At 36.8% G+C, this 21,851-nt stretch overlaps 1 protein-coding gene across 2 annotated transcripts; it reads right to left on the minus strand.

The window, feature by feature from the left end:
- Positions 1–179: 179 nt before the first annotated feature.
- Positions 180–19,192, minus strand: gabra2b (gamma-aminobutyric acid type A receptor subunit alpha2b). 2 transcript variants are annotated; one of them, XM_077732955.1, is made up of 11 exons: positions 19,047–19,192; positions 17,210–17,311; positions 15,122–15,227; positions 13,947–14,062; positions 11,379–11,446; positions 9,680–9,900; positions 8,751–8,833; positions 8,213–8,356; positions 3,074–3,226; positions 1,993–2,195; positions 180–1,402 (listed from the first exon to the last, which is right to left on the minus strand). In XM_077732955.1, exons 2-11 carry the CDS (start codon positions 17,226–17,228, stop codon positions 1,097–1,099), a joined length of 1,419 nt encoding a protein of 472 aa, XP_077589081.1. In that variant the 5' UTR covers positions 17,229–17,311; positions 19,047–19,192; the 3' UTR covers positions 180–1,096. The 2 variants fall into 2 exon arrangements, with proteins under 2 accessions (XP_077589081.1, XP_077589082.1); XM_077732956.1 differs by lacking the exons at positions 17,210–17,311; positions 19,047–19,192 and adding an exon at positions 15,624–15,984.
- Positions 19,193–21,851: the final 2,659 nt, after the last annotated feature.

Raw genomic sequence — 21,851 nt, forward strand, 5'->3', positions numbered from 1 at the left:
GGAGAAATCAAATTAAAATGAAATTAATGGATACATTTGGCTTACAACACTAGAAAATGACAGAATTACAACAAGGAATTGAATTAGACACGTTTCTTAAAATTAGAGTATAAAACAAAATATGAAATAAAATACATAACCCACAAATCTTTTATATTATATAACAATAATACACCAAATGCACATTTTTGTTTATTTCCACATCTTTCAATATAACAACAGTATGCTCACAAACAAGAAAGAAAACAACAGAATCTGAAAAAAATCTAAACAAAAGTTGCTATCTTTGTGCTATCCCCAAAATGTCAAAAATCTCCACCCCTTTATTATACATAATTTAATATTTGATCAGCTCTAGGGTCTGTGTTGCATTTTGTGGTACACTTACCCCCGTCTAGTGGTAACATATGGAAATGCACTTTAAGACTTGCCAAGTGACTCCATCCATCCAGTTTAAAACTTTGTCAGCAATATTTAATATTGCATATAATATTGAATGAGTTAATATGAGTTAATTTCAGCCTTTAAAATCATTGAATACATTTGAGTGTATTTTTATGTTAAATGAATCCCCATATTCTATACTCACACATAATAAAACATATATTCTGAATCAATACTTTACCAACTGTGTTTTTGCTTTGACTTGGGCAGAACATAAAAATGAATGGCAAATCATAAAAAAATCAAACATAACCAAAAAAAAACATTCATAAAATCACGTTCTCTAAAAGAAAATATTTTTCATAAACATCAAGCAAATGATGATTACAGCAAAAACTTATAATGAATTCCAAATCATTTTCAGTTAGTTTACATTAATATTTCATATGTACAATAATCAGGTACTTAAACTGGAAACATACTTTCAAGGAAATATACACATTCTAATTAAAGTCATCACACAATGAAAATTCAATATAAATAGACAGAGACATTTACAAAAGACACATTATTCAAAAGTGCTGCAGACGGTGTAGAAAATAGGCGGAGCTAGAGGATCACACTGCAATCCAAAGACATTACTCTGCAAAAATATGTACACACAGTTGTTGGAGGTATTTGGTTTTCGGCCCCCCCGAAACAAAACTCTTCTCTAAGTAGAGGGCACCATGTCCTTGATGATGGGTTCTCTGTTTAAATAGGTGGCCCAGTAAACTAGGTTGAAGGAACCAAAGAGAACGGGAAACATAACCCTTGACATTCTGTCAATTTTGCTCACACTGTTGAATGTCTTCTTGCTCTCGATTTTACCGTCTCCTTTCACCTTGTTGAATTCCAAAGTTCCTCCTTTGGCAATAGTTGGAAGTGTGCTGGAGTCCTTATTTATATTGGGCGCATAATTGGCTACTGCTACAGCATAGGCGTTGTTTTTCTTCATTACAGATGCTCGTTCTTTTTTCTGTGGGGAGAACAAATCAATACTTTGAAATGTGCCAAACTTTAACAATCATTTTTTATGTTATAAGACTGATTTTCTAAAAAAAAAATTGTGATAGTTGCTACTACATTGACTAATGTGATAGTTCACCTTATAATTAAGTAACCTACCGTATTTTCACGACTATAAGGCGCACTTACAAGTCTTAAATTTTCTCCAAAATAGACAGGGCGCCTTATATTCTGTTGTGCTTTATATATGGGAAAAAAGTGTCATTCATTGAGGGTATATATACGACTTATAGTCGTGAAATATGGTAGTTGCTAGATGTGATGTGGCCCCTGGAAATCAATCGACATCATATTTTTGCTATAATAACATTTCTGCCGTACAGAAATTGGAGTATAATTTGCTTTCAAACTAAACATAGTGAAAGCAAAACTTCAATATAACTTTAAAAATTGAGAACAGTTACCATTCTTCATTTGTTTTTCTATCGAATGCATAAAGATGAGTTTGACATCATTTTTAGCTCTAAAATCCTATTGTTTTTTGTTCCCATATTGTTAATAACAACCCTATCCATATCAAAAATGTGTTCTTCTCATCACCTTGTCAGTCACCACACTTTTCCCATCCCATGCCCAGCCACGCTTGGTGAAGTAATTGACTGTAGCAAACTCAATCAAAGCAGAGAAGACAAAAGCATAGCAGACAGCGATGAACCAGTCCATGGCGGTTGCATATGCAACCTTGGGAAGGGAGTTGCGAGCACTTATACTCAACGTTGTCATCGTGAGTACGGTGGTGACACCTGAAAGCACAAATGCAACCATAATGACACTCAAAAGCTACAATTCATTATCACCAAAGAAAGTAAAATTCATAGGTTTGTAGTTTGTCAAATATAGCTTCAGTTTCCCATAAAAACAAAATTGAATAAAGCCGAGGATTAGAAAGTAAACTATTGTTCATTAACATATGCACCTCTGTAGGGTTTTATAAGCCCGGTGGGCAGCCAGGCTTTCTTTACCACTGCCCCGCTAGGCTAACACAGTTCTAGAAAAGTATACAAAGCGATGGGGTTAAGAGCAATTGTGTTCGTTGTATTTTACAAACTTTCTTTAGAATTTGCAGGGTGCTGGAGCATTCCCAGCAGACTCCAGGCAAAAGACGGACTACGCCCTAGACTGGTCGCCAATCAGTCATAAGGCACACACAGAGACCGACACCAGTAGGCTTTGAAACATTTATATGAGGAAAAAAAAGTTCCTGTTTCTATCTCATTCAAAGTCAAGCACTGACAATCACGAAAGTCCGCGGCCAGTTGACGTGAGAAGGCGGTCAGTTATCTCAAAAGACAGCGATCTTAATTTCTTTGTGCGGTCGTCTTGCCTTGTACTCGCCAGTCTTAGGTCACTCTTATTACTTCCACTTGGATTACAAACCATTTCAATTGCACTATGTAGAAAAAGCAGTCAAGCATTTTCGGCATGTCCACTCCTTTGTATTCAATTTTCTTCGTCTTCTTCCCCACTCAATTTCCCAACATTCTTTTTACTGACAAGATTTATAACAAGTGATCCACAATGCATTAATTCTTTGGTTCTATACAGCCTTCCTTCCTGGCGAGCTGCCTACGGAAGAACGAGCATTGGAGGGGTGTTGTCAAAAAAACATGCACGCACTTACCAAATACAGTTCTTGCGGGCACTGATTCTCTATTCAGCCAAAAAGACACTTGGGAAAGGATGACAGTCATGATGCATGGGAGGTATGTTTGGATGACAAAATAGCCAATCTTCCTCTTCAGATGAAAATGAGCTGTCATCACCGTGTATTCACCTGTGAGGAAGCAGAGGTCGGTTCAAAGTATCAGTCCTGCTGCAGATTGAATCAGGAAAGGAAGTATACACATAAAGAAAGCTTTGTGCATGTCATATTTGATAGTTAGGGAATTAAATTAGACAATATTACATGTAATTTAAAGCATTATTGCATTCTGTTTACATACCAATGGCGTCTAGTGCTGTCAATAGCAGTGAACTAGGTCTGACCATGATTAATTGAGGATTTTGACAGGGAGTAGTTCACTTAGGCGGCTTAGCGCATCGTGGTGAGCTTTACAGTTCAATCCCAGTGTTATCCCTGAATGAATCATTCATTTAAGAAATTGTTGACTGTTTTACTTCTTTGTTTTTCATGTTCATTTGCAATGGAAGCTCTACTTAAAAATGCTTCTACACATACAAAATATTCAGGTTCCAGAAAACCTCGATAGGAAACCTTTTGTTCCAAGATATGAAAAGAATCACAGTTATGAAACATCTTCAAAACGTAAATACACTTCTTGTATCCATTTATGTTGTTGTTTTTAAATTGTTTTGGAAGAGTTGTTTTCCCATTGACTATCTATGGACTTGTATAGCACCTAAATCAACAGCGCCTCTGCTGGACACAGCATAGTTGTGCATGACATTTACCGTATTTTAACGACTATAAGGCTGACTTAAAAGTCTGAAATTTTCTCCAAAATAGACAGGGCGCCTTATAATCCAGTGTACTTTATATATGGAAAAAAAGTGTCATTCAGTGGGGGTGCGCCTTATAATGCAGTGCGCCTTATAGTGGTGAAAATACGGTAATCAAATCGGCATTTTGGAATTAGCCTTTCTAATGAGAATTTTAATCAGTTACTTGATTGTTATGGCCTAATTCAATTCTTACAATGTCTCAAGTGTAGGAATACAGATGCTTGCAGATCCTCAGCTGCAGAGTTGCACTGGGGACAGCTGGACATAAATAAGCACGTGTGCGTTCACGTGACCTTTATGCGCCAGAATGAACCTGTATATACTTCATTTTAAATGTTCTGAAAAGGCAATATGATTTAAAAAGGCTCACTGGTTGCCATTGGCAGTGCTAGATTTCCATTCCATTTTGACGTGGATTGGCAAAATACGTATTATCGCATTACAAATACTAATTGGAACTGTTGAAAATAGAAGCAAAAACTTAAAAACTGTCAAAGATACAGTACCATTTTCAGGATCAATAAAAACCTACATTTTGTGAATTAGCAAGTTCTAATATGTAAAAAATATCAAATGAATTGGATGTCTGGCAATGTCAATTTAACAAAAGCCATAAGATTACATGAAAAATATTTCGATAAGTCACAATTAGTTTAAATTAAACTGTGATCCTCTGTAAAGCATTAAATTTAGTACTTACTACTTAAAAATCCAAGCATGTACAGTCATGCCTTGACATACGAGTGCCGTGACATAGGAGCCATTTGAGATACGAGGAAAAAATTTGGGCAAATATTTACCTTGAGATACGAGGGACACATTTTTAACATTGCATTTTTTCAGCGATTTTTTCCATTAGTCAGTGCAAATGGCAATGTTTAGTGTAAGGTTAGATTAAACCTATTTATTCAAGTGATGTTTATTTATCCGACAAAAGGTGAACGTTAGCATCAACCTCACATCGAAACGGATGTCGAAACCATTAGAAAAAGAAAAGTACTGTGATATTTTCCCCCCATAGGGCAAGTACTGCAGTGATAGGCAGGCCTTCTAAATCAAGGCTCCATCTCAAAGAGAAGCCGCGATTAGACATGAGAAGAAGATGTGTTACCCATGGCAACAGAACTGCGTAACATTGCTCATTTGCTGCCGTCTGAAATAAAGGCCTAGTTACACGTTGCCGCCTGCCTAGCAAGAGGAAATTCCTTTTTTAGAGGTGGCAAGCAGGGAGCTGTTGTCAATTGCCATTTTGTTCTTTTCCCCCATAACTATAAATATTACTATATTGGCATTCTGTTTGCTTGCCAGGTAATTTTTTTTTTCGTGCACACACTCCCGGTGTGGAATTTAAAGGAATTTAGTGCGCTCACAGTATCGGATGGAGCTATATATCTTCTGTAATTTAATTTGCATGCCAGCGTCGATGCCTCGGTGGCTGCTGGGGGGGGGGGGGGGGGGGGGGGAGGCAAGTGCGCGCGTGTGGAAAGAATCCAAAGGGTGTGCTGAATAATCTCAGTAGGAGCTTGTGAATGGCTTGTTGAGGGGGAAGACAATAATTAGGGCATCCTACAGATGTTGGCGACAAGATCTCGTGTTCACGTTGCTCAAATAGCTCGCAATATATCACATGGGGAGATGAAGGTGTCTGATCACTCCACTAGAAGTGGAACAGCCACCTCCAGATAACTGCAGATTTTTTTGGCATGAATATATGTAAGAGAAATTGTTTTTTTTTCTTTAAAAAAATCTATTAAAAAATGGTGGTCCAGTGGGGAGTGGTTAGTGCTTTGGGCTTGCAGTGGGATTCTGGGTTCTAATTCAGGTTGGGTCACTTGTGTGGAGTTTGCATGTGAGCCCATGGCCTTTTGTGGGTTTACTCCGGGTACTCCGGTTTTCTCCCACACTCCAAAGACATGCATGGTAGGCTGATTGGACACTCTAAATTGTGGGTCCAGCACCCCCCGCGATCCTAGGGAGGATTAAGTGGTTCAGAAAATGAATTGAATGCTTTCTATTGTGGCTATTTGAATTGATTTTTTTACATGTATTAATGAATCAATTTTTCGATTTCATAAGGTAATAATATAAACATTTAATAATGGTTAAAAATAAGAAAAATAAAATGTTAATTTGCTTTTATTTGCTTTTAAGCTTTTTTTTTGAAATGACAAAAAATGGCACCCCAGAATTTCCCTACAATTTGATTGAAAAATACATCTATTTAGTCCAAAACCTTAGTGTGATTACTTTTTATCCAAATAGAAAAATGGTGAAAGACTAAAACAGAGCGGACCATTTTTTTAATTTCTCCATCTTTCTTGCTTCCCAGCAAAGTTTGCGAGCTCAGAGATGTCGGATGGCTTAGATGTCAGATGTAAGCCTCAGGCAGGGAAATTCCTATTCAAATATCTTGTAATCCATCCAATACAATGCCCTTAATACCTCATTTTCTTCTATTTAGAAAGTAATGCATCATGATTGATCGTCTCAATTGTTTTTTTAGGTGGATGTATACGCCAGTTGAAAAAAAGCATGTATTAAATGACACGATTCCATCTGATTCACTTCAAATGTGTTTTCTGTATGTCAAGCATTGCCGCCATAACAAAAACAACAAAAAGAAGACAAATGTTTGTCTGAAATGGTACGTAATTTAACATGTTGTGTGAGGCCACGCTGGCATGTTTGTGCAAGATGTCCGTCCCGCTGAAGCCCGAGAGCACATTCGCTTGTGCCAAATGACCTAGTTTGAAAGTACGCTACATTAACCACTGACACACACTAATGAATGATTCATTTAAAGTCAGCCAATCAGATAATGTGGAGCGACTAGTTAAACCAAAGAAACAGTCATGTCAGGCATTTTCCATCCTATGAAGGCATGCTACACCACTTATCCTCGATCGGAGCATTTAGTTCATAAAAGGATATTCCTTTTGAATGAAATTGAGGCAGTGATTCCCCCTGCTAGTCAAAGACAGAAACTGGGGGGATTTCTGGGGGAAATTCACAATAGTTATGTTATCTTACTGAATTTAGGAAGAGTACACGGTTCCATTTTTAATGGTGAAATAACTCATGTAAATTGCCGACCAGAGTTGTAGTATATATATATATATATATATATATATATATATATATATATATATATATATATATATATATATATATATATATATATATATATATATATATATATATATATATATATATATATATATATATATATATATATATATATATATATAAACACACATACATACATATATATATATATATATATATATATATATATATATATATATATATATATATATATATATATATATATATATATATATATATATATATATATATATATATATATATACATATACATATATATATACACATAAATATATACATATATACACATAAATATATACATATATACACATATATACATACATATATATACACACATATATGCACATACATATATACACATACATATATACACATATATACATACATATATATACACACATATATGCACATACATATATACACACATGTATATTGTAGTTTTCCTGGTAACCCACACATTCCTTGAAGCCCCTGACATTAATCTAATTAATAATAATCTATGAATGAAAAGTGAAAAGTCTAATTGAGAGACAGTAATGAAAGATAAAGCCTATGAGTAGAAATTCCCAAAATGAATGAGGCACACCAGTAATACAAATTCCCAATTGCCTGACAACTGGCTGAAAAGATGAAAGCAAGAAAGATCTCCCAGCACTGATGACTCTCCTCCCTGGGTGGCGTGCTGTTTCCGCAACTAAATAATACAGCTAAAATTAGATCAATGGCGTCTTGACAATCACACACAGTTTCACATCTCTCATTTTAGGCACAGCCATTTTCAAGAAAACAAACAATGGATTGTGAAATATTGTTCAAATATGGCAATGGAATAAAAGCTAATAGTATAACCCCTGCAAACTAAACTACAAAAATATGAGGAAACCCGCCAACTTGTACTTGTGAAAAAATTCTAATGAATTAATTGATGTATTCATTCATTCATTTTCTGAACCACTTAACCTCAGCAGGGGTGGGGGGTGCTGGAGCCTACTCCAACTAAATTGGGGACAACATGCAAACTCCACACAGGTTGGAAAGACCTGGATTCAAACCCAAGACCCCAGGACTGTGAGCCGAGGTGCTAACCACTCCCTCACCGAATTGCTCCAATCAATTAAATGTGAGTTATTTACAACAATAAAATATTTTTCTCATCTGAGCATGAGCTTACCTGTACTGGATTTAATAGTTTCTTGTCCGGCTGTTTGTCCCAGCAAGTCATACTGATTCAAACGTGAGCTTTCTCCTTCCACAACAACCGACTCGGAGGCATTCAGAGTCCAAGCGTAAGTCACTTCTGAGATGGTGTAGGCGTCTAAAGAAGTAAAAATAAAGTAAACCAAACCACAGTAAATGAATACTAGCCAGCTACTGCATCTGAACATTTTCCAGAAATAAGTCTAGTCTTCAAAATGAGTATTTTTTTCAGTATTATAAGCCATGCCATTGATAGTACCTCATATTGAATTTGTCTAACATATAAAGTCGATGCATACATGAAAACAGAGTGATAATTAAATTGGTTAGTACAAAAAAAGTTGTATTTTTTCTTGAACAACATATTTTTTAGGTTACATTATAACATTGTGTTCAAACTCTGGAACTGGCCTTGGTCCTGAGACCGGATTTTGTGGGAATTGGTCTTGTCTCGGTCTCAAAACTGGCTTGCAGGCCTAGTCTTAGTCATTACCAAAACACGAATTACTCACAGCTTCCAAATTTAAGCGGGCAGGAGTGAAAGTCCATGGGGAAATCCTCCAGATGCATGGGGCACTCTGCATGCACGGTTAACCTGCATCATATTTAGAGACAATTAGACTTGCAAAATCCATAAAACATGGACATTGCTTCAAAACAAGCCTCATGAACAATTCAAGATACTTTTTGTATGTTCTAATTCAACTCTGCTGTGATGAGCAAAGCAAAATGCCGAGGAAATTTGTCTAAACCATTTGAACTGAAGTGCTTACAGTGACAATTGTCATTCAATGAGCAATCACCCAAAATCAACAGTCTAAATACTGTTGAAAACAGTACATTTTTAGATGTTAAACCCTTTCTCATGAATATAATTTTGACAGCTGTTTCCAACAGTACTTAGATATTAAACAGTACTTAGATATTAAACAATACTTATATATTAAACAATACTTATATATTAAAGAGTAGTTAGATATTAAACAGTACTTAGATATTAAACAGTACTTAGATATTAAACAGTACTTGCATATTAAACAGTACTTAGATATTAAACTGTCTCTCATGAATATAATTTTGAAAGCTGGTTTCAACAGTAAACTCTCTGTCACCACTTGACCGGCGACCAAAAGATTGGCGACCAAACGTCCGCTCACGATTCCATGAATACGGAATATATTTCTTAGCATGGATAAATGAATGCCAAAGGAGCAGATGCCTTACTGATTGGTATTCTTTCCTCCTGATAATCTGCTGAACTCAATTTGTATTCCAACAGAGTACATGCATAGAAAAATGATGGCTTTTGGAGTGATTCATTACTACATGTAATTCTAACTATCAGGAGGAGAGTGAATCCTTTTTGAAAGATAGCAAACCAAAGGGCACTGATTAAAGCCATATTACATTGAGAGGAGTTACTTTGACATAAATGACCTACCTCATGGTGTACAGCAACGTCCCATCGTCTTTGATCCTCAGCAATTTATTGGGCATGGTCATGTTGTGAGCCACAGACTTTTTGCCATTGTGGAAAAAAGTATCCGGAGTCCAGATTTTACTGGCCATCAGGTTGTTGAGAGGCAAAATATTCATTGGTCCATGAAATGTTAATCTCTCATCCTTCCAGGTTTGCCTGAAGAAAACATCGATGGTGTATTCCTGAGGGAAGATGGGCTGTCATCAGTCCAACTGTTGCTGTTGAAGCGTATAGAGAATGAAAGACAGTTCCATTCTCGCCAAAGAAAATGTAATTGAACACACCGCACTCTCTGTCCGTACTGTGTTTTTTTTTTAATCCTTCTTCACCTTAAACACATTAAACCTGAGCACTAGGTGACTTTTCAAATGGGAGAGGTGAAGCCTGCTTTTTCTGGTTCCTCACAGCTTTCTTCACTGATCTTTTTTCCCCCAAGATGGCTACCAGGCAGAGAGAAACCCTTGACCCGTAATCCTCTGTTGTCAAAAGAGATCACAGAGAGCTTTGCACTATCAAATGAAATGGAACACAAAAATGTTCTCGAAGGACAGTACATTTCATTCATTCAGTCATTTAACATTTCACTTATTCCCAGGGGGGCTGGAAATGTTGTGACCGGACGTTTGGTCGCCCGGACGTTTGGTCGCCCAGACGTTTGGTCGCCCAGACGTTTGGTCGCCCAGGGTGAATATAATTTTGAGAGCTGGTTTCAACAGTAGATATTTAGATATTAAACTCTTTCTCTCATAATATAATTTTGAGAACTGATTTCAACAGTAAACTCTGTCATATTGTCAAATGTCCAGTCCGGAATCCACTCGGAATTGAATACTAGATCTCAGAACTGCGAGGTCGATGTGTTAACCACTTGTCCAATGTTTTGCTGGAGATTAAAATCTTTGAATAAAGATCACTTTTGGCTTATGTTGTGATATAATCAATCCATTCTGGCTAATGTGATGATTTAGTTATGCCGCAGCTGCTAATTATCAACAAATGCTGTCAATTATAATTAATCTGTGATGACCTATTGGAAAAATATTGCATTACATTACCTTACATTTCATGATTTCAAGGAAATATAGTGGGAAAATAAACTTTGAAGTGATTTTTTGACTTCAAACTGCGATTTATTTCTTGGTGCCAGTCATGTTGTAATTCTATTGATTTTATTCCTGAGGAATTTTCTTATTTGTCCTTAGAAATGATAGATTCCGTGTGCAGGTCCCGCTAGTCACGACTCCGTCTGTTTGCAGTGAATTCTAATTTACATATCATTCAGGGAGAAGAGAAAGTGAACAGCCGCAATGTAGCAGTTCAATCAACGGATCAATCACGTGGAAAATGGGTCTTCAACAAAGGCGGGGACATTTATGATATAGGGTGAAGTGGGGCGCATGTCTCCGAATGATAAACTGGGAAAGCCCAGGATAAACAAAGGACTGACAGGAATAACAAGAAGACTTTCAATAATTCATGAGATGATTATTGTCAGATGAATAGACGTCGTGCTAAAGAGGGGGGAACACAAGTTTGGGCTCTGCTGCTTCTGTGGAATATGCACTTCCATCGTAATGATGTCATAGGAAAGGATGAGATATTTTCGGAGTGGCGATTTTATAGAACATGATATTAAACTTCAATGTGAATCAGTTCTCACCATATCTGTGTCCGAAACAGGTCCGAAACTGGTGACAAAGATGTTGGTTTTTACCTCGGTGACCCTGTCTGGAAGGCACAGAAGAGTTTGGATGTTCAATTCAGCAACAAATAAGCACAATATATGAAGAAAATATGCTTCTTTTATCTAAAAAGAAAAGGTTAATCAATAGACCACCACTAAAGTGACATGAATTGATTGTCAAAAAGTGTCTGGTGATTGACTGGTGATGAGTTGTTAAAAAATGGATTTTTTGCAGGTTTTTGGAGGAAGGTCCAATTTTACGCTTGAAATTTGAAGTGGTTTAACATAATAAAATAACCAAAGAATTCAAAACATATAACATGCATGGTAGGTTGATTGGACACTCTAAATTGCCCCTGTGTATGAGTATGAATGGTTGTTTGTCTCCTTTGCCCTGCGATTGTCTGACCCGAAGTTAGCTGGGACAGGGTCCAGCACCCCCCGTGACCCTGGTGAGGATAAAGTGGTTCAGAAAATGAGATGAGATGAGTAATGTGCCTCATTACAAATCTGTATGCTGTAAAATTGAAATTAGACTGGCACTATTAGGCGTCCAATCCCAGCTCTTAGTACAAATGGACTGGACATCTGTCACCATCCCAATTAGTAGTAGGAGTATAATTTCTTGTCATACTTTTTTGTAACTTTTGATTGCACAAAAGGCCAGTAAAAAAAAAATGAAAGACTCCAATTGATGTGTACAAATCTTCCCTAAAAGTTGACTGACATGACGAGCATATCCGTATTTCGAACGCTAATGTGCAACTACGGCAGTACGACAACATCAGGTCCATTTGCTTTTTTTCCTCACGCTGTCTCTTTCAATAATTACTGAAGCCCAATCCCACACGCTTGGTCAATTTAAAAAGCTTTCCCTTATACTGGAAACAGTCGTGCAATCTAAAGAAATGATTCCAAGCTAGAGTGCTCTAATGCATTGCAAGGTGCACCATCACTCCATAAAGACATATTATGCTTTGCCTTTCCCTATCTAAAAGTACATGTAAATGAAAAGTAATGGACAATTCCAGTCAACACGTGAATCATTTTAGTTGACACGATGCCTGCTAAATTATTCAAACAAACCTTTAAAAAGGTATGAATCAACTTTTGGAATATTCTGCTTTGAAAATAACTAAGATGATTGTGCATTATAGAACTATGTTGTAGTCAGCGCTATTAAAGTTTCCCTTTTATCCCTTTGCATGAAAATATATCATCTTTGTGTATTTTTTGGTGACATTTTGTCTACATTTCTGTGTATAGCAACACAAAGAAAGGCAACAAAACTAACAGTGTACCTTTGTAAAGGCAAATTTTTCAAAAACACAGGTCGCCCGGAGTAAAATGTTTTATCCAGAGTGCATTTAAAGCCTTAGGATAAAAGTGTAGTTATATATAGGACTATGTAGACAATCGCTAAAGTTCATTTTCTGAACAAGAACATGTTTGCCATCTTGGTTTCTTGTTACAGAGGACGAGCGCTGAACCGTGTTTAAATGATGGGATGGAAGATGCTTCAATGTGGGTGTTGTGCGTCCTAATTTCAACCTCCTGAAAATGTCATTGCTCCTTAAAGGAACCACAATATATTCTTGCGTAATGTCTTAGTACACAGGTGGTAAACACACGGTTTAGGGGCCAGATCTGGTCTGCCACATCAGTTTCTATGGCCCGAAAGTCAATCATCCGCATCAAATTCATTTTACTAAAATTACAACGTTATTATATTTCTTTAGTGCCCAATGACAGATGAAAAACTGCTTATTGTTTTTCATTTTTTTTAAATGTATAAGAAAAAGGAAGAGAATTATTGTCTCCTAACATTTATACAAGTATAACAATAAATAAATATAATTTAAAAATAAAATAATGACTGTAATTTTGCTTTGTTTGTGCTTTTCTATTTAAAACATACATAAATAAAAAAAATGGAAAAGAGGACTAGATTATATATGATTTTGGAAAATAGGTCAATGACTCCTTTTGTTGTACCACGTGACATATTGCTTTTTTATGGATAGATAAAGATATATGCATATCTATATGTATGTACTTTTTTCCACTTTTAAACAATGAAAAAGTTGATACTTCTGAGGAGCAGCAGTACTAGTGCCAGGCCAAAGAAAGGCTGAGGCTGTTCCCCATGTGGTTGCTTCTGGGCTGTTGGCCCCCGGAATTTCAATTTCAAATGGCGCCAAGTCCTGAGGGAGGAACTTAGCTACAGGGTGAGGACTCAGCTAGAAATCAGATGCCAACCAATGAGGGACGGGAGAGGCACTTTCTCTTCAATTACCAAAATGTGCACCCTTTTTTTAATACTCAGTCCTGGACGGATTTAAGCTCGTATCTCAAGGTACCACTATACATCTTTCATGCTACTTAATACAAAATAATAGGTTACATAATCAAAATTCTTCATTCCAGGCAGGGTACTATTATGGCAAAGGTTATCTATGCCACAAATCCTGATGTTAACTGAAGTGTGTTCAAATAAACCATTTTAAAGACTTTTATAACAACTCAAATGTAATGTTATCTTACCTCCAAGTCCAGGACGGAGACGGTTATCATAGCCATCAAGCAGATTGTCAAGAATGCGTGTAAACAGGGTGATGTTGGTTTTAAAGGCATCAGACGCGTCGTCTCCGCTGACCAATCTGTTTAAGAGACACATCACAAGATAGAAAAAACCCTTCAAAAAATAACCAGCCAAGATAGCAGTGGTATTCCCGATATGGTGGAATGTGATTTCAAAAATAATATGGCCTCTCTTCAAATGAACCCAACACTTTTGCGAATAATGTCGATATTGTGTCCGTGATGAACTGTTCTTTCCCCAACAAGTCAATATCCCCAACCCATCTGGTTTATTAGCACCCTGCCTCCAGGTTATGGCCAGATTGAGAGCGCAGAAGGCATAAAATGTCTCTGCGTTTAACCGCCGTCGTGCGTCCACAAATTATGGCGGGGGATGTCCAAACACAACTAGTATCTCCATAAGATTATATCGCTAAAACAGTGATGTAATTTTTTTGCATAGCATTATATTATAGATGTAAACTGTACTTTGCGATTGGTTGGCTATCAATTCAGGGTATCCCTGGGATAGGCTCCGACACCCCCGACGACCATTTTTAGGATAAGGATTTTTATGCATGCAGTCATTTTTTTAAAAGTTTCAAATAAGAATGAGAAACTATTTTAGCACAATTCCAACTCCCGCCCCTTATTTAAAGGATCCCCTTTGAAAAAAAAAAATATATATATTGAAAAAGTCATATGTAAAAAGCAGATACATTAAATCAAAGAGAGATAAATAATAAAAAATATATATAAATGATTTAAAAGTAGATGAAATAAATAATTACAAAAAATATATGAAAACAATTGTAGAGAATTGAAACAAGAAGAATAAAGACATATTTGAATAAGTGTAGCACAAGTGTATTTTGCTTTAAGAATTAATTATACATTTATCTTTTTTTTGTTTGATTTTGTAGTCTCATAGCTACATTATTTACCATATTATTAATAGACATCATGAAATTGGAAAATTTCAACAATTTGAAGGCTTATTTTAAAGGTGCGGCTTATATGCGAGTAAATACGGTAAAACCATATTATACATTGTGATTTTTTTCCAAAAAATGGACCCCATTTGGTGTTAAAGCCCCCCATGTCACCCAGCACGAGGCATCTCCCTTCTAAAAGCTCACCTGGTTCTCCACAAAGCCACGAGCGCCAGGCAGGAGAGCAGCCGAGACGCGCTCTTGCTTTTGCCGCTCCACATTTCTGCTTCAACCCGGACACGCAGGACGCCCACTGTAACACCGACAAGATCTCCCATCAATCCCCCCATAACATACATATCAACACATCCCCCAAAAAGAAAAAAAAAATGCAAAATAAGAAGCGGAGGGCAAAAAGAAGAAGGAGGTGGAGGGTGATGGGGGAAGAGGATGAGGAGGAGGAGGAGGAGGATGAGGAGGAGAAGCCAATGGGTGTTAATTAGTATTCAGTGACACGTCCCACGCACCCACTCACTGCTATTATCAAAAATGGTGTACTGACACGTATTATTTAGATACATATTTACAGCTAATATCAAAGCACGCCTAGGATGAAAAAAAGGGTAAAGGATGAAGGCATCTTGGCAGCGTCTCTCCCACGCGTTGGCGTGACAATAGATGTGCTTCTTTTGTGTCAAAGCGCACTCACCTCAAGTGGACAAAGTCCCCACAGCAGCCGCCGCGCTCTCGGACAATGAAAAAGGACAAAAGTTAAAGCCAATTCAAAGCTCAATGGATGGAAGTGTGTCATTAGAACCGACGCGTCTTGCTGCCAGTCAACTGGAATGCATTGGCTTCCATAGTGGGGCTCAAATGAGGCGATGCCAGAGAGAGAAAAAAAAGGGGGGATGAGTGAGGAAATTAAAGTCCAATTTAAAAAAAAAATCAAATCATTTAAAAGAAGAAGAAGCAAGGAGACGCTGAGATGTTGTCGTCAGGTCTCATGGCGTCCTCATCTTGTGCCCTCGGTGTGAAGTGTAAAAAGCAAGAAGCACATTGAGGAGCACACAAAAACTACAAAGGATGAGGAGGACACACACTGGGTCCTAGAGGTAGTTTCTGAGATTTTCTCAGCTTCTCTCTCTCTTCAGCCTTTCTTGGAATCCCTCCTTGGCTAATTGACAGCTATAGATGTCAAAAGCTGAGAGCAAAAAAACGACTATAGTTATAGTACACAAGCGATAAAGCCTCTCCAATTGGACTTTTTCATGGAGCTTTAAATAAACAAAGTCATTTTGGTCTGAAAGTGTCGCATTTACCTGAAAAAAAGACCCAAAAGATGTACCTTTTTACCTTAAAATGCGACTCCCAGTTAGAAAAATCTGAATTTGAATGACTGAAATAACATTATAGTTAAATATACTTCCAAAATAGCACTGTCTTTTAATGAAGTTCGCACTAACAAACAAAACGTATAATGAAATTGTGTGCAATGGCCTAATACAGTTCAAATATTCTAGAGTATACTTTTTAAAATACTTTATTTACAGGTTTAGCCTAAAAAAGTGGGGTTTAACTGTCTCAAATTAGCTGTAAAAGCATGTCTAGAAACAACAAAGCATTGGGGAACATGCCAACAATCCACACTGCCAGCAAAACAAAACATGTGAACATGTTGCAAAGTGACAGTATAGCAAAAAAAATGAGTTAAAAAGCAAGAGTCATGTATTCCAACTCTACCTAAATGCCCCGAGCTACTATCTGAGCTCAAGCCGACCATAAAAACAGCAGGGGGGGGCAAGATATGTGGAGGATGATCACTCAGCAAATTCCCTTGCTTAAGAGGAAGCAAAGCAGCCCACAAAAAGCCTGGAAACAGAGCGATGGATCTCAGGGGAGGGGGGGGGCTCAGACCATTATCAAACGCAATTGCCGTCTGGCCGCACTTCACTTCAGACCACTGTTCTATTGATCTGTGCAAAGATTGGTTCTTCTGACGGCTGGTCAATGAGGGAGGTTCATCCCAATAAAGGTGACCCCTGGGTCTGTTATCAAGTCCGACAATGAAGGTAGGGACAGAAGAGCCAAACAGAAGCTTTTTGAATGCATTAAACCTTTTCATTTATGTACGTTAGGCATATGTTATGCTGCTTCGGTGGATTTTTCTTACAGCACAGCATTTGTTGCAAGACATTGCATCACACGCGCTCATGTCACAAGGGTGTCCCAGTTGGCACAATGACTGACAATGAATATGGATAAAGGGAGAGCAGAAGAGAGAAAGTACAGTGGTACCTCGAGATATGAGCTTCATGCGTTCTGGGACTGAGCTTGTATGTCGATTTTTGAAGTTTCCCAAAGAGATGAACTAAAAACAAATGAAGTCCTTCCCACCCTCTGAAAAAAAACACCAAAGAGAGGATATATTGGAAAAACAAATGTCCTCACCATCGGATAACACACGACCACTCAAAATTTTACTCGTATCTCAAATTGCTTGTATGTCGAGGTACCATTGTATTGTAATCTGCCATTTCATCTGAGTTTTCCTCGTCAAACTATGACTCAGGCCTTCTCTCATTTTTTAAACTCTAGCAAGAATTTACAACCAATATTCTGCATTGAAAATGTATTTGACTGTATTTTTAATCATCATCCTGTTAGAAATATGCTGAGCGTTACCAGGATTTCTGCAAGGCTACTAATGGACCAGTCCATTATGAGATTTTAGCTGTATCGATCCCACTCCAAGCAATCTGTTTCTGCAACACATTCAAAGTTTCAAAGCTCTGTATATAACATAGACACCATTACACACTGCAAAGTGCTTCCATAAAAAAAACATGAGCTTGGCAGTGGAAGGGGTACACGCCTGGCCATCAAAAATAACAACAAAAAAAAGAGAAAAATGTAAAATAATAAAATAAATTGCAATATTATTGAAAAAATAGGCCAATCATTAAATATCCATTAAATGTAATTTTATTTTTTTATTGAAAAACAAAATAGGACAATAAAAAAAAAACTTTATTCAATTTTTTGTACCATTTAAAAAAATGTTTATAGTAATAATTCACCAATTTGCGGTGTGGATGGGCCAAATATATATGAAAAGTAATAGTGTAATTCTAGGAGTTGTGGTTAGTGCAAAGATAGTGAACAGTGAGTTATATAATAGTACACATAATGATAAATAGACACCATAAAATCACTGTCCTTACATTGCAGGTCTTGCAACCTATCTACCACGATAAATGAGGGATTACTGTATTTTACTGGCTAAAAATAACTCAATTCCTTCTCTCATTCATTTTAAATTCAGTTTATCCTCACAAATGGGGGCCCTTGAGACCAACCCAGTTAATTATCTTCAGTAGGCGGGGTACACCCTGAATTGGTTGCCAACCAATCACAAAAAAAACATAATACATTTATATTCCCATTTATTTTTTATTTGAACTAGAACCGTGAAGACTCCGCACTAGTTTTTCATCACCTCTCACATTTGAAATAGTGATGTTTATAGTTAATGCTAAAATAATACTGTGCTGCAAATGTATGAAAACAACAATTCCTTGAAAAGTAAACACGTGCTGCCCAGTGCTGAACAAACACAATAATTCATCCCGCACCCTAACCCTAACCCTAACCCTAACCCTGTAAAAACAGCAGGAATGTCACTTTCTCTCCCACCACGGTTGATTTTCTGCTCCAGCAATTCAAAGCAAGCCATTCGCACACCTCACTGTGCCTTAAAAGACATCCCCCATCATAGCAAGCAAGCATGATGATGAACATCATCATATCTGCAATCTGTTATCTTTAACTTGATACACATGGGCCAGGTGCACGCAAACCCAAGTGATATTTAGGTGACATGACAAAGTCAGTGTATATATACGCTATGTTGCTGTCAGATGCATGTCAGCGTGAATTGATTCGCTAGAAATTGCCGTGCCATTCGCCGGGCCGTTTCCTCGGCAACAAGCCACGAATGCGAGAACGGAGATGCCCTGAGAGGCTTGATAGATGAGGAGACTATCAAGGAGCAGTGCTACTCAAAGTGATAAGTCACCCTTGAAAGTGCCGCGTCAAGTCATTACCCAGTCACAACCACAGCATGATTACCAACCTGCACGTGTCCGATTGTCTTATTCTCAAATTGGACAATTCTTCATGGTGAATCCTCAGTGGAGCTTCTCTTTTTCTTTCTTTTTTTCTTCATAAGATAAGTAGCCATTGCTCTATGCCACATGATAACAAAACAAATTATTTAGCGATGAGCTATGTAGTACTTGATCTGCTTGTTTCCTTATGTTTGTCTGATTGGTTACAATTCCACCTGTGACATCCAGGTGTTTTTCGTTATCACATTTGAATTGAATTGAATACTTCACCACCAAGTGCACAATAACAAAGTCAATAGATTGCCAATAAATAATAATGAATAAATACATAAATAAATTGTTAAATAGGCAAATAAATGAATGTATATAGATCGATAAATAAAAAATATATATATCGAGAGATATAAATAAAATAAATAAATAAATGAATATATAGATAGATGAATAAAATAGATAATAAAATAAATACATAAATAAATATTTATCGATAGACAGATAAAATTAATTAATAAATACAATAAACATTGAATGGATAAATACATAAATTAATTAATTAATAGATACATAAAGTAGATAGATAGATAAATAAGTAAATGCATTAAAAAATACAGTACAAATACACAAACAAAGAGTCAACTGAGTAAGTAGTCAACAACATAAATAAGTATTTAACATTGGTGAGTATGCGGTCCGGTGGAATGAATGGTTAACACGTCGGTCTCGCACCTCTAAGGACGTGGGTTCAATTCCAATTTTGTCCATTTCCAATTCAGGGTGAATTTCTCCACATTTCCAGTTTTTCCCCATTTTTGCATGGCAAGAGCCGAAAAGTTAACAAATCAAAGAAAATGTAATTCAATACAAAGATGTGCGAAGGGCCTAAGAATGTATACAGCTTAGCATACGGCCATTTTAAAACATCGAGTAACGCACAAGTTCACCTAGAGTTCATGTTTTTAGCTGCCACAGGATGTCATCATCAAAAAAAAATTATGCTTATACAAAGTCTTATATAACTCAGTATAAATGAAACGCCGCCACGTATCGCTGATGAAAACAAAAAGGTCTGTTCCCTGACCTTAGTAAATCTGTAATGTGACAGTGTGTTGCACTCAGTGCACTCACAAACTCGTAGACCTCAGGTTACCAGGGAAACTACGTCAAGTGCAATTCATCCATATTTTTTTGGTGGTCATGTCGGATTGGCCGTCTCATGACGGTAAATTCAAACAAGCGCTCCATTTTTTTTTTTTATCCAATTCTAAAATTAACGAGTGTGTTTGTGCTCAAATAGATCTCATCCAATTTGTCTTCCCTGGCTCGCTGTCATACTGGGAAACATCTCCAGATCACATGACAAAGAAAGGACTTGTTACCTAGGAAATGGAAGGATTGGTTACCAAGGAAATGACAGATATTTCAGATGCTGCTACCTGTGGGTACTGATTTGGAGATGTGCCATTTAAAACAGTGACATGACATTCTCTCTCACACACGCTAACCTAAGTGAAATATATTGTGCATAAGCTTAAAACAATTATTAAATATATCAATATAATCATCTTTTGTACTTTTTGGTACTCCTGTTTCTTCCCACATCCTAAAAACATACACGGAAGCATGATTGTGAGCATGATTGGTTGTGTCTCTTTTTGCCCTTTAAGAAAATAAGTGAGATTTATAGTGCATTTCTCTTTTATACTCAGTTTAAATTGTGATTCATTTGGAGAATGTCAATAATTCAGGTGTGTAGGTTATACTGAAAATAACCAGCAGATGGCAGATGAAGACCAAATAGTGAGCAAATGTGTCTCTTCCAGTTTTTATATATGTATATATAAAATATATATATACATAGGTAAAATATATATATACATAGGTAATAAATAAGTTAATAAATAAGCATGTTGTTGAAATATATATACACAATTTAATACTACAATGAAAACTACATCTTTTTATTCTTCTACTTTTCATTCTATTTTTTTAATAAGTTTGTGTGTACTATGGGAATTTTATATATATATTTTGTCTTTTGTGACCACACATAGTAATTGACTAAAAACTTGACCTCAAACATGAAAGGTCATTTTACTGTTGGCATAAATGGAAACAAGGTTTACAAAAACAAAAGTCTAATCTGAATCAATACAAGTCCAAGAAAGTCCAATGGCATCCCCCTCCAATGCTCATCTGACTATAGAAGCCAACCACGCTGTGTGCGTAGTATATCATGGAAGCGTAACCTTCACAGTCCAGCAGAGCGACTGCTGGTGACAAAAACTAGAAAAATCAGCATGCATTGAACTCCTGCTAGCTTTACCATCTGCCTCCTGTCAGGCATTTAATCATCACAAGCTCGCAAGCATTACAAGTCCAGCTCTGTCGCTCCATCACCCCTTGACACAATGAAATAGATCATGACATTTTCCTAAAGATGATCAAACACAAATATCACACTGGGACATTACTGGGTACCAAGTTGTCCCCTTTCTGTTTTGCCATAAGCATAATGGCAAAACTTTAGTTGCACATATAAAATAGGCAGTCTTCTTCACTGATGTGGATTAGCATAATGAGATGCTTGTGCACCTGTTTTAAGTTTTATACCTCTGATGACAACTCACTATTATAATGTACTATTAGGTTCATGTTTCACATTTGAGCATGTCCAATATCTCACACCAATGACTGTATAGTAAACAAAAATGGAGGACACATGCAGGTAATCCAACCAAGACAGGTGGAAAGCGCAGTTTTTTTGCATTGGACAACTGTGAAGGATCTGGACCACAAGCTAGACTGGCTCC

The sequence above is a fragment of the Stigmatopora nigra genome, chromosome 14 (assembly GCF_051989575.1).
Source record: "Stigmatopora nigra isolate UIUO_SnigA chromosome 14, RoL_Snig_1.1, whole genome shotgun sequence".
NCBI lineage: Eukaryota > Metazoa > Chordata > Actinopteri > Syngnathiformes > Syngnathidae > Stigmatopora > Stigmatopora nigra.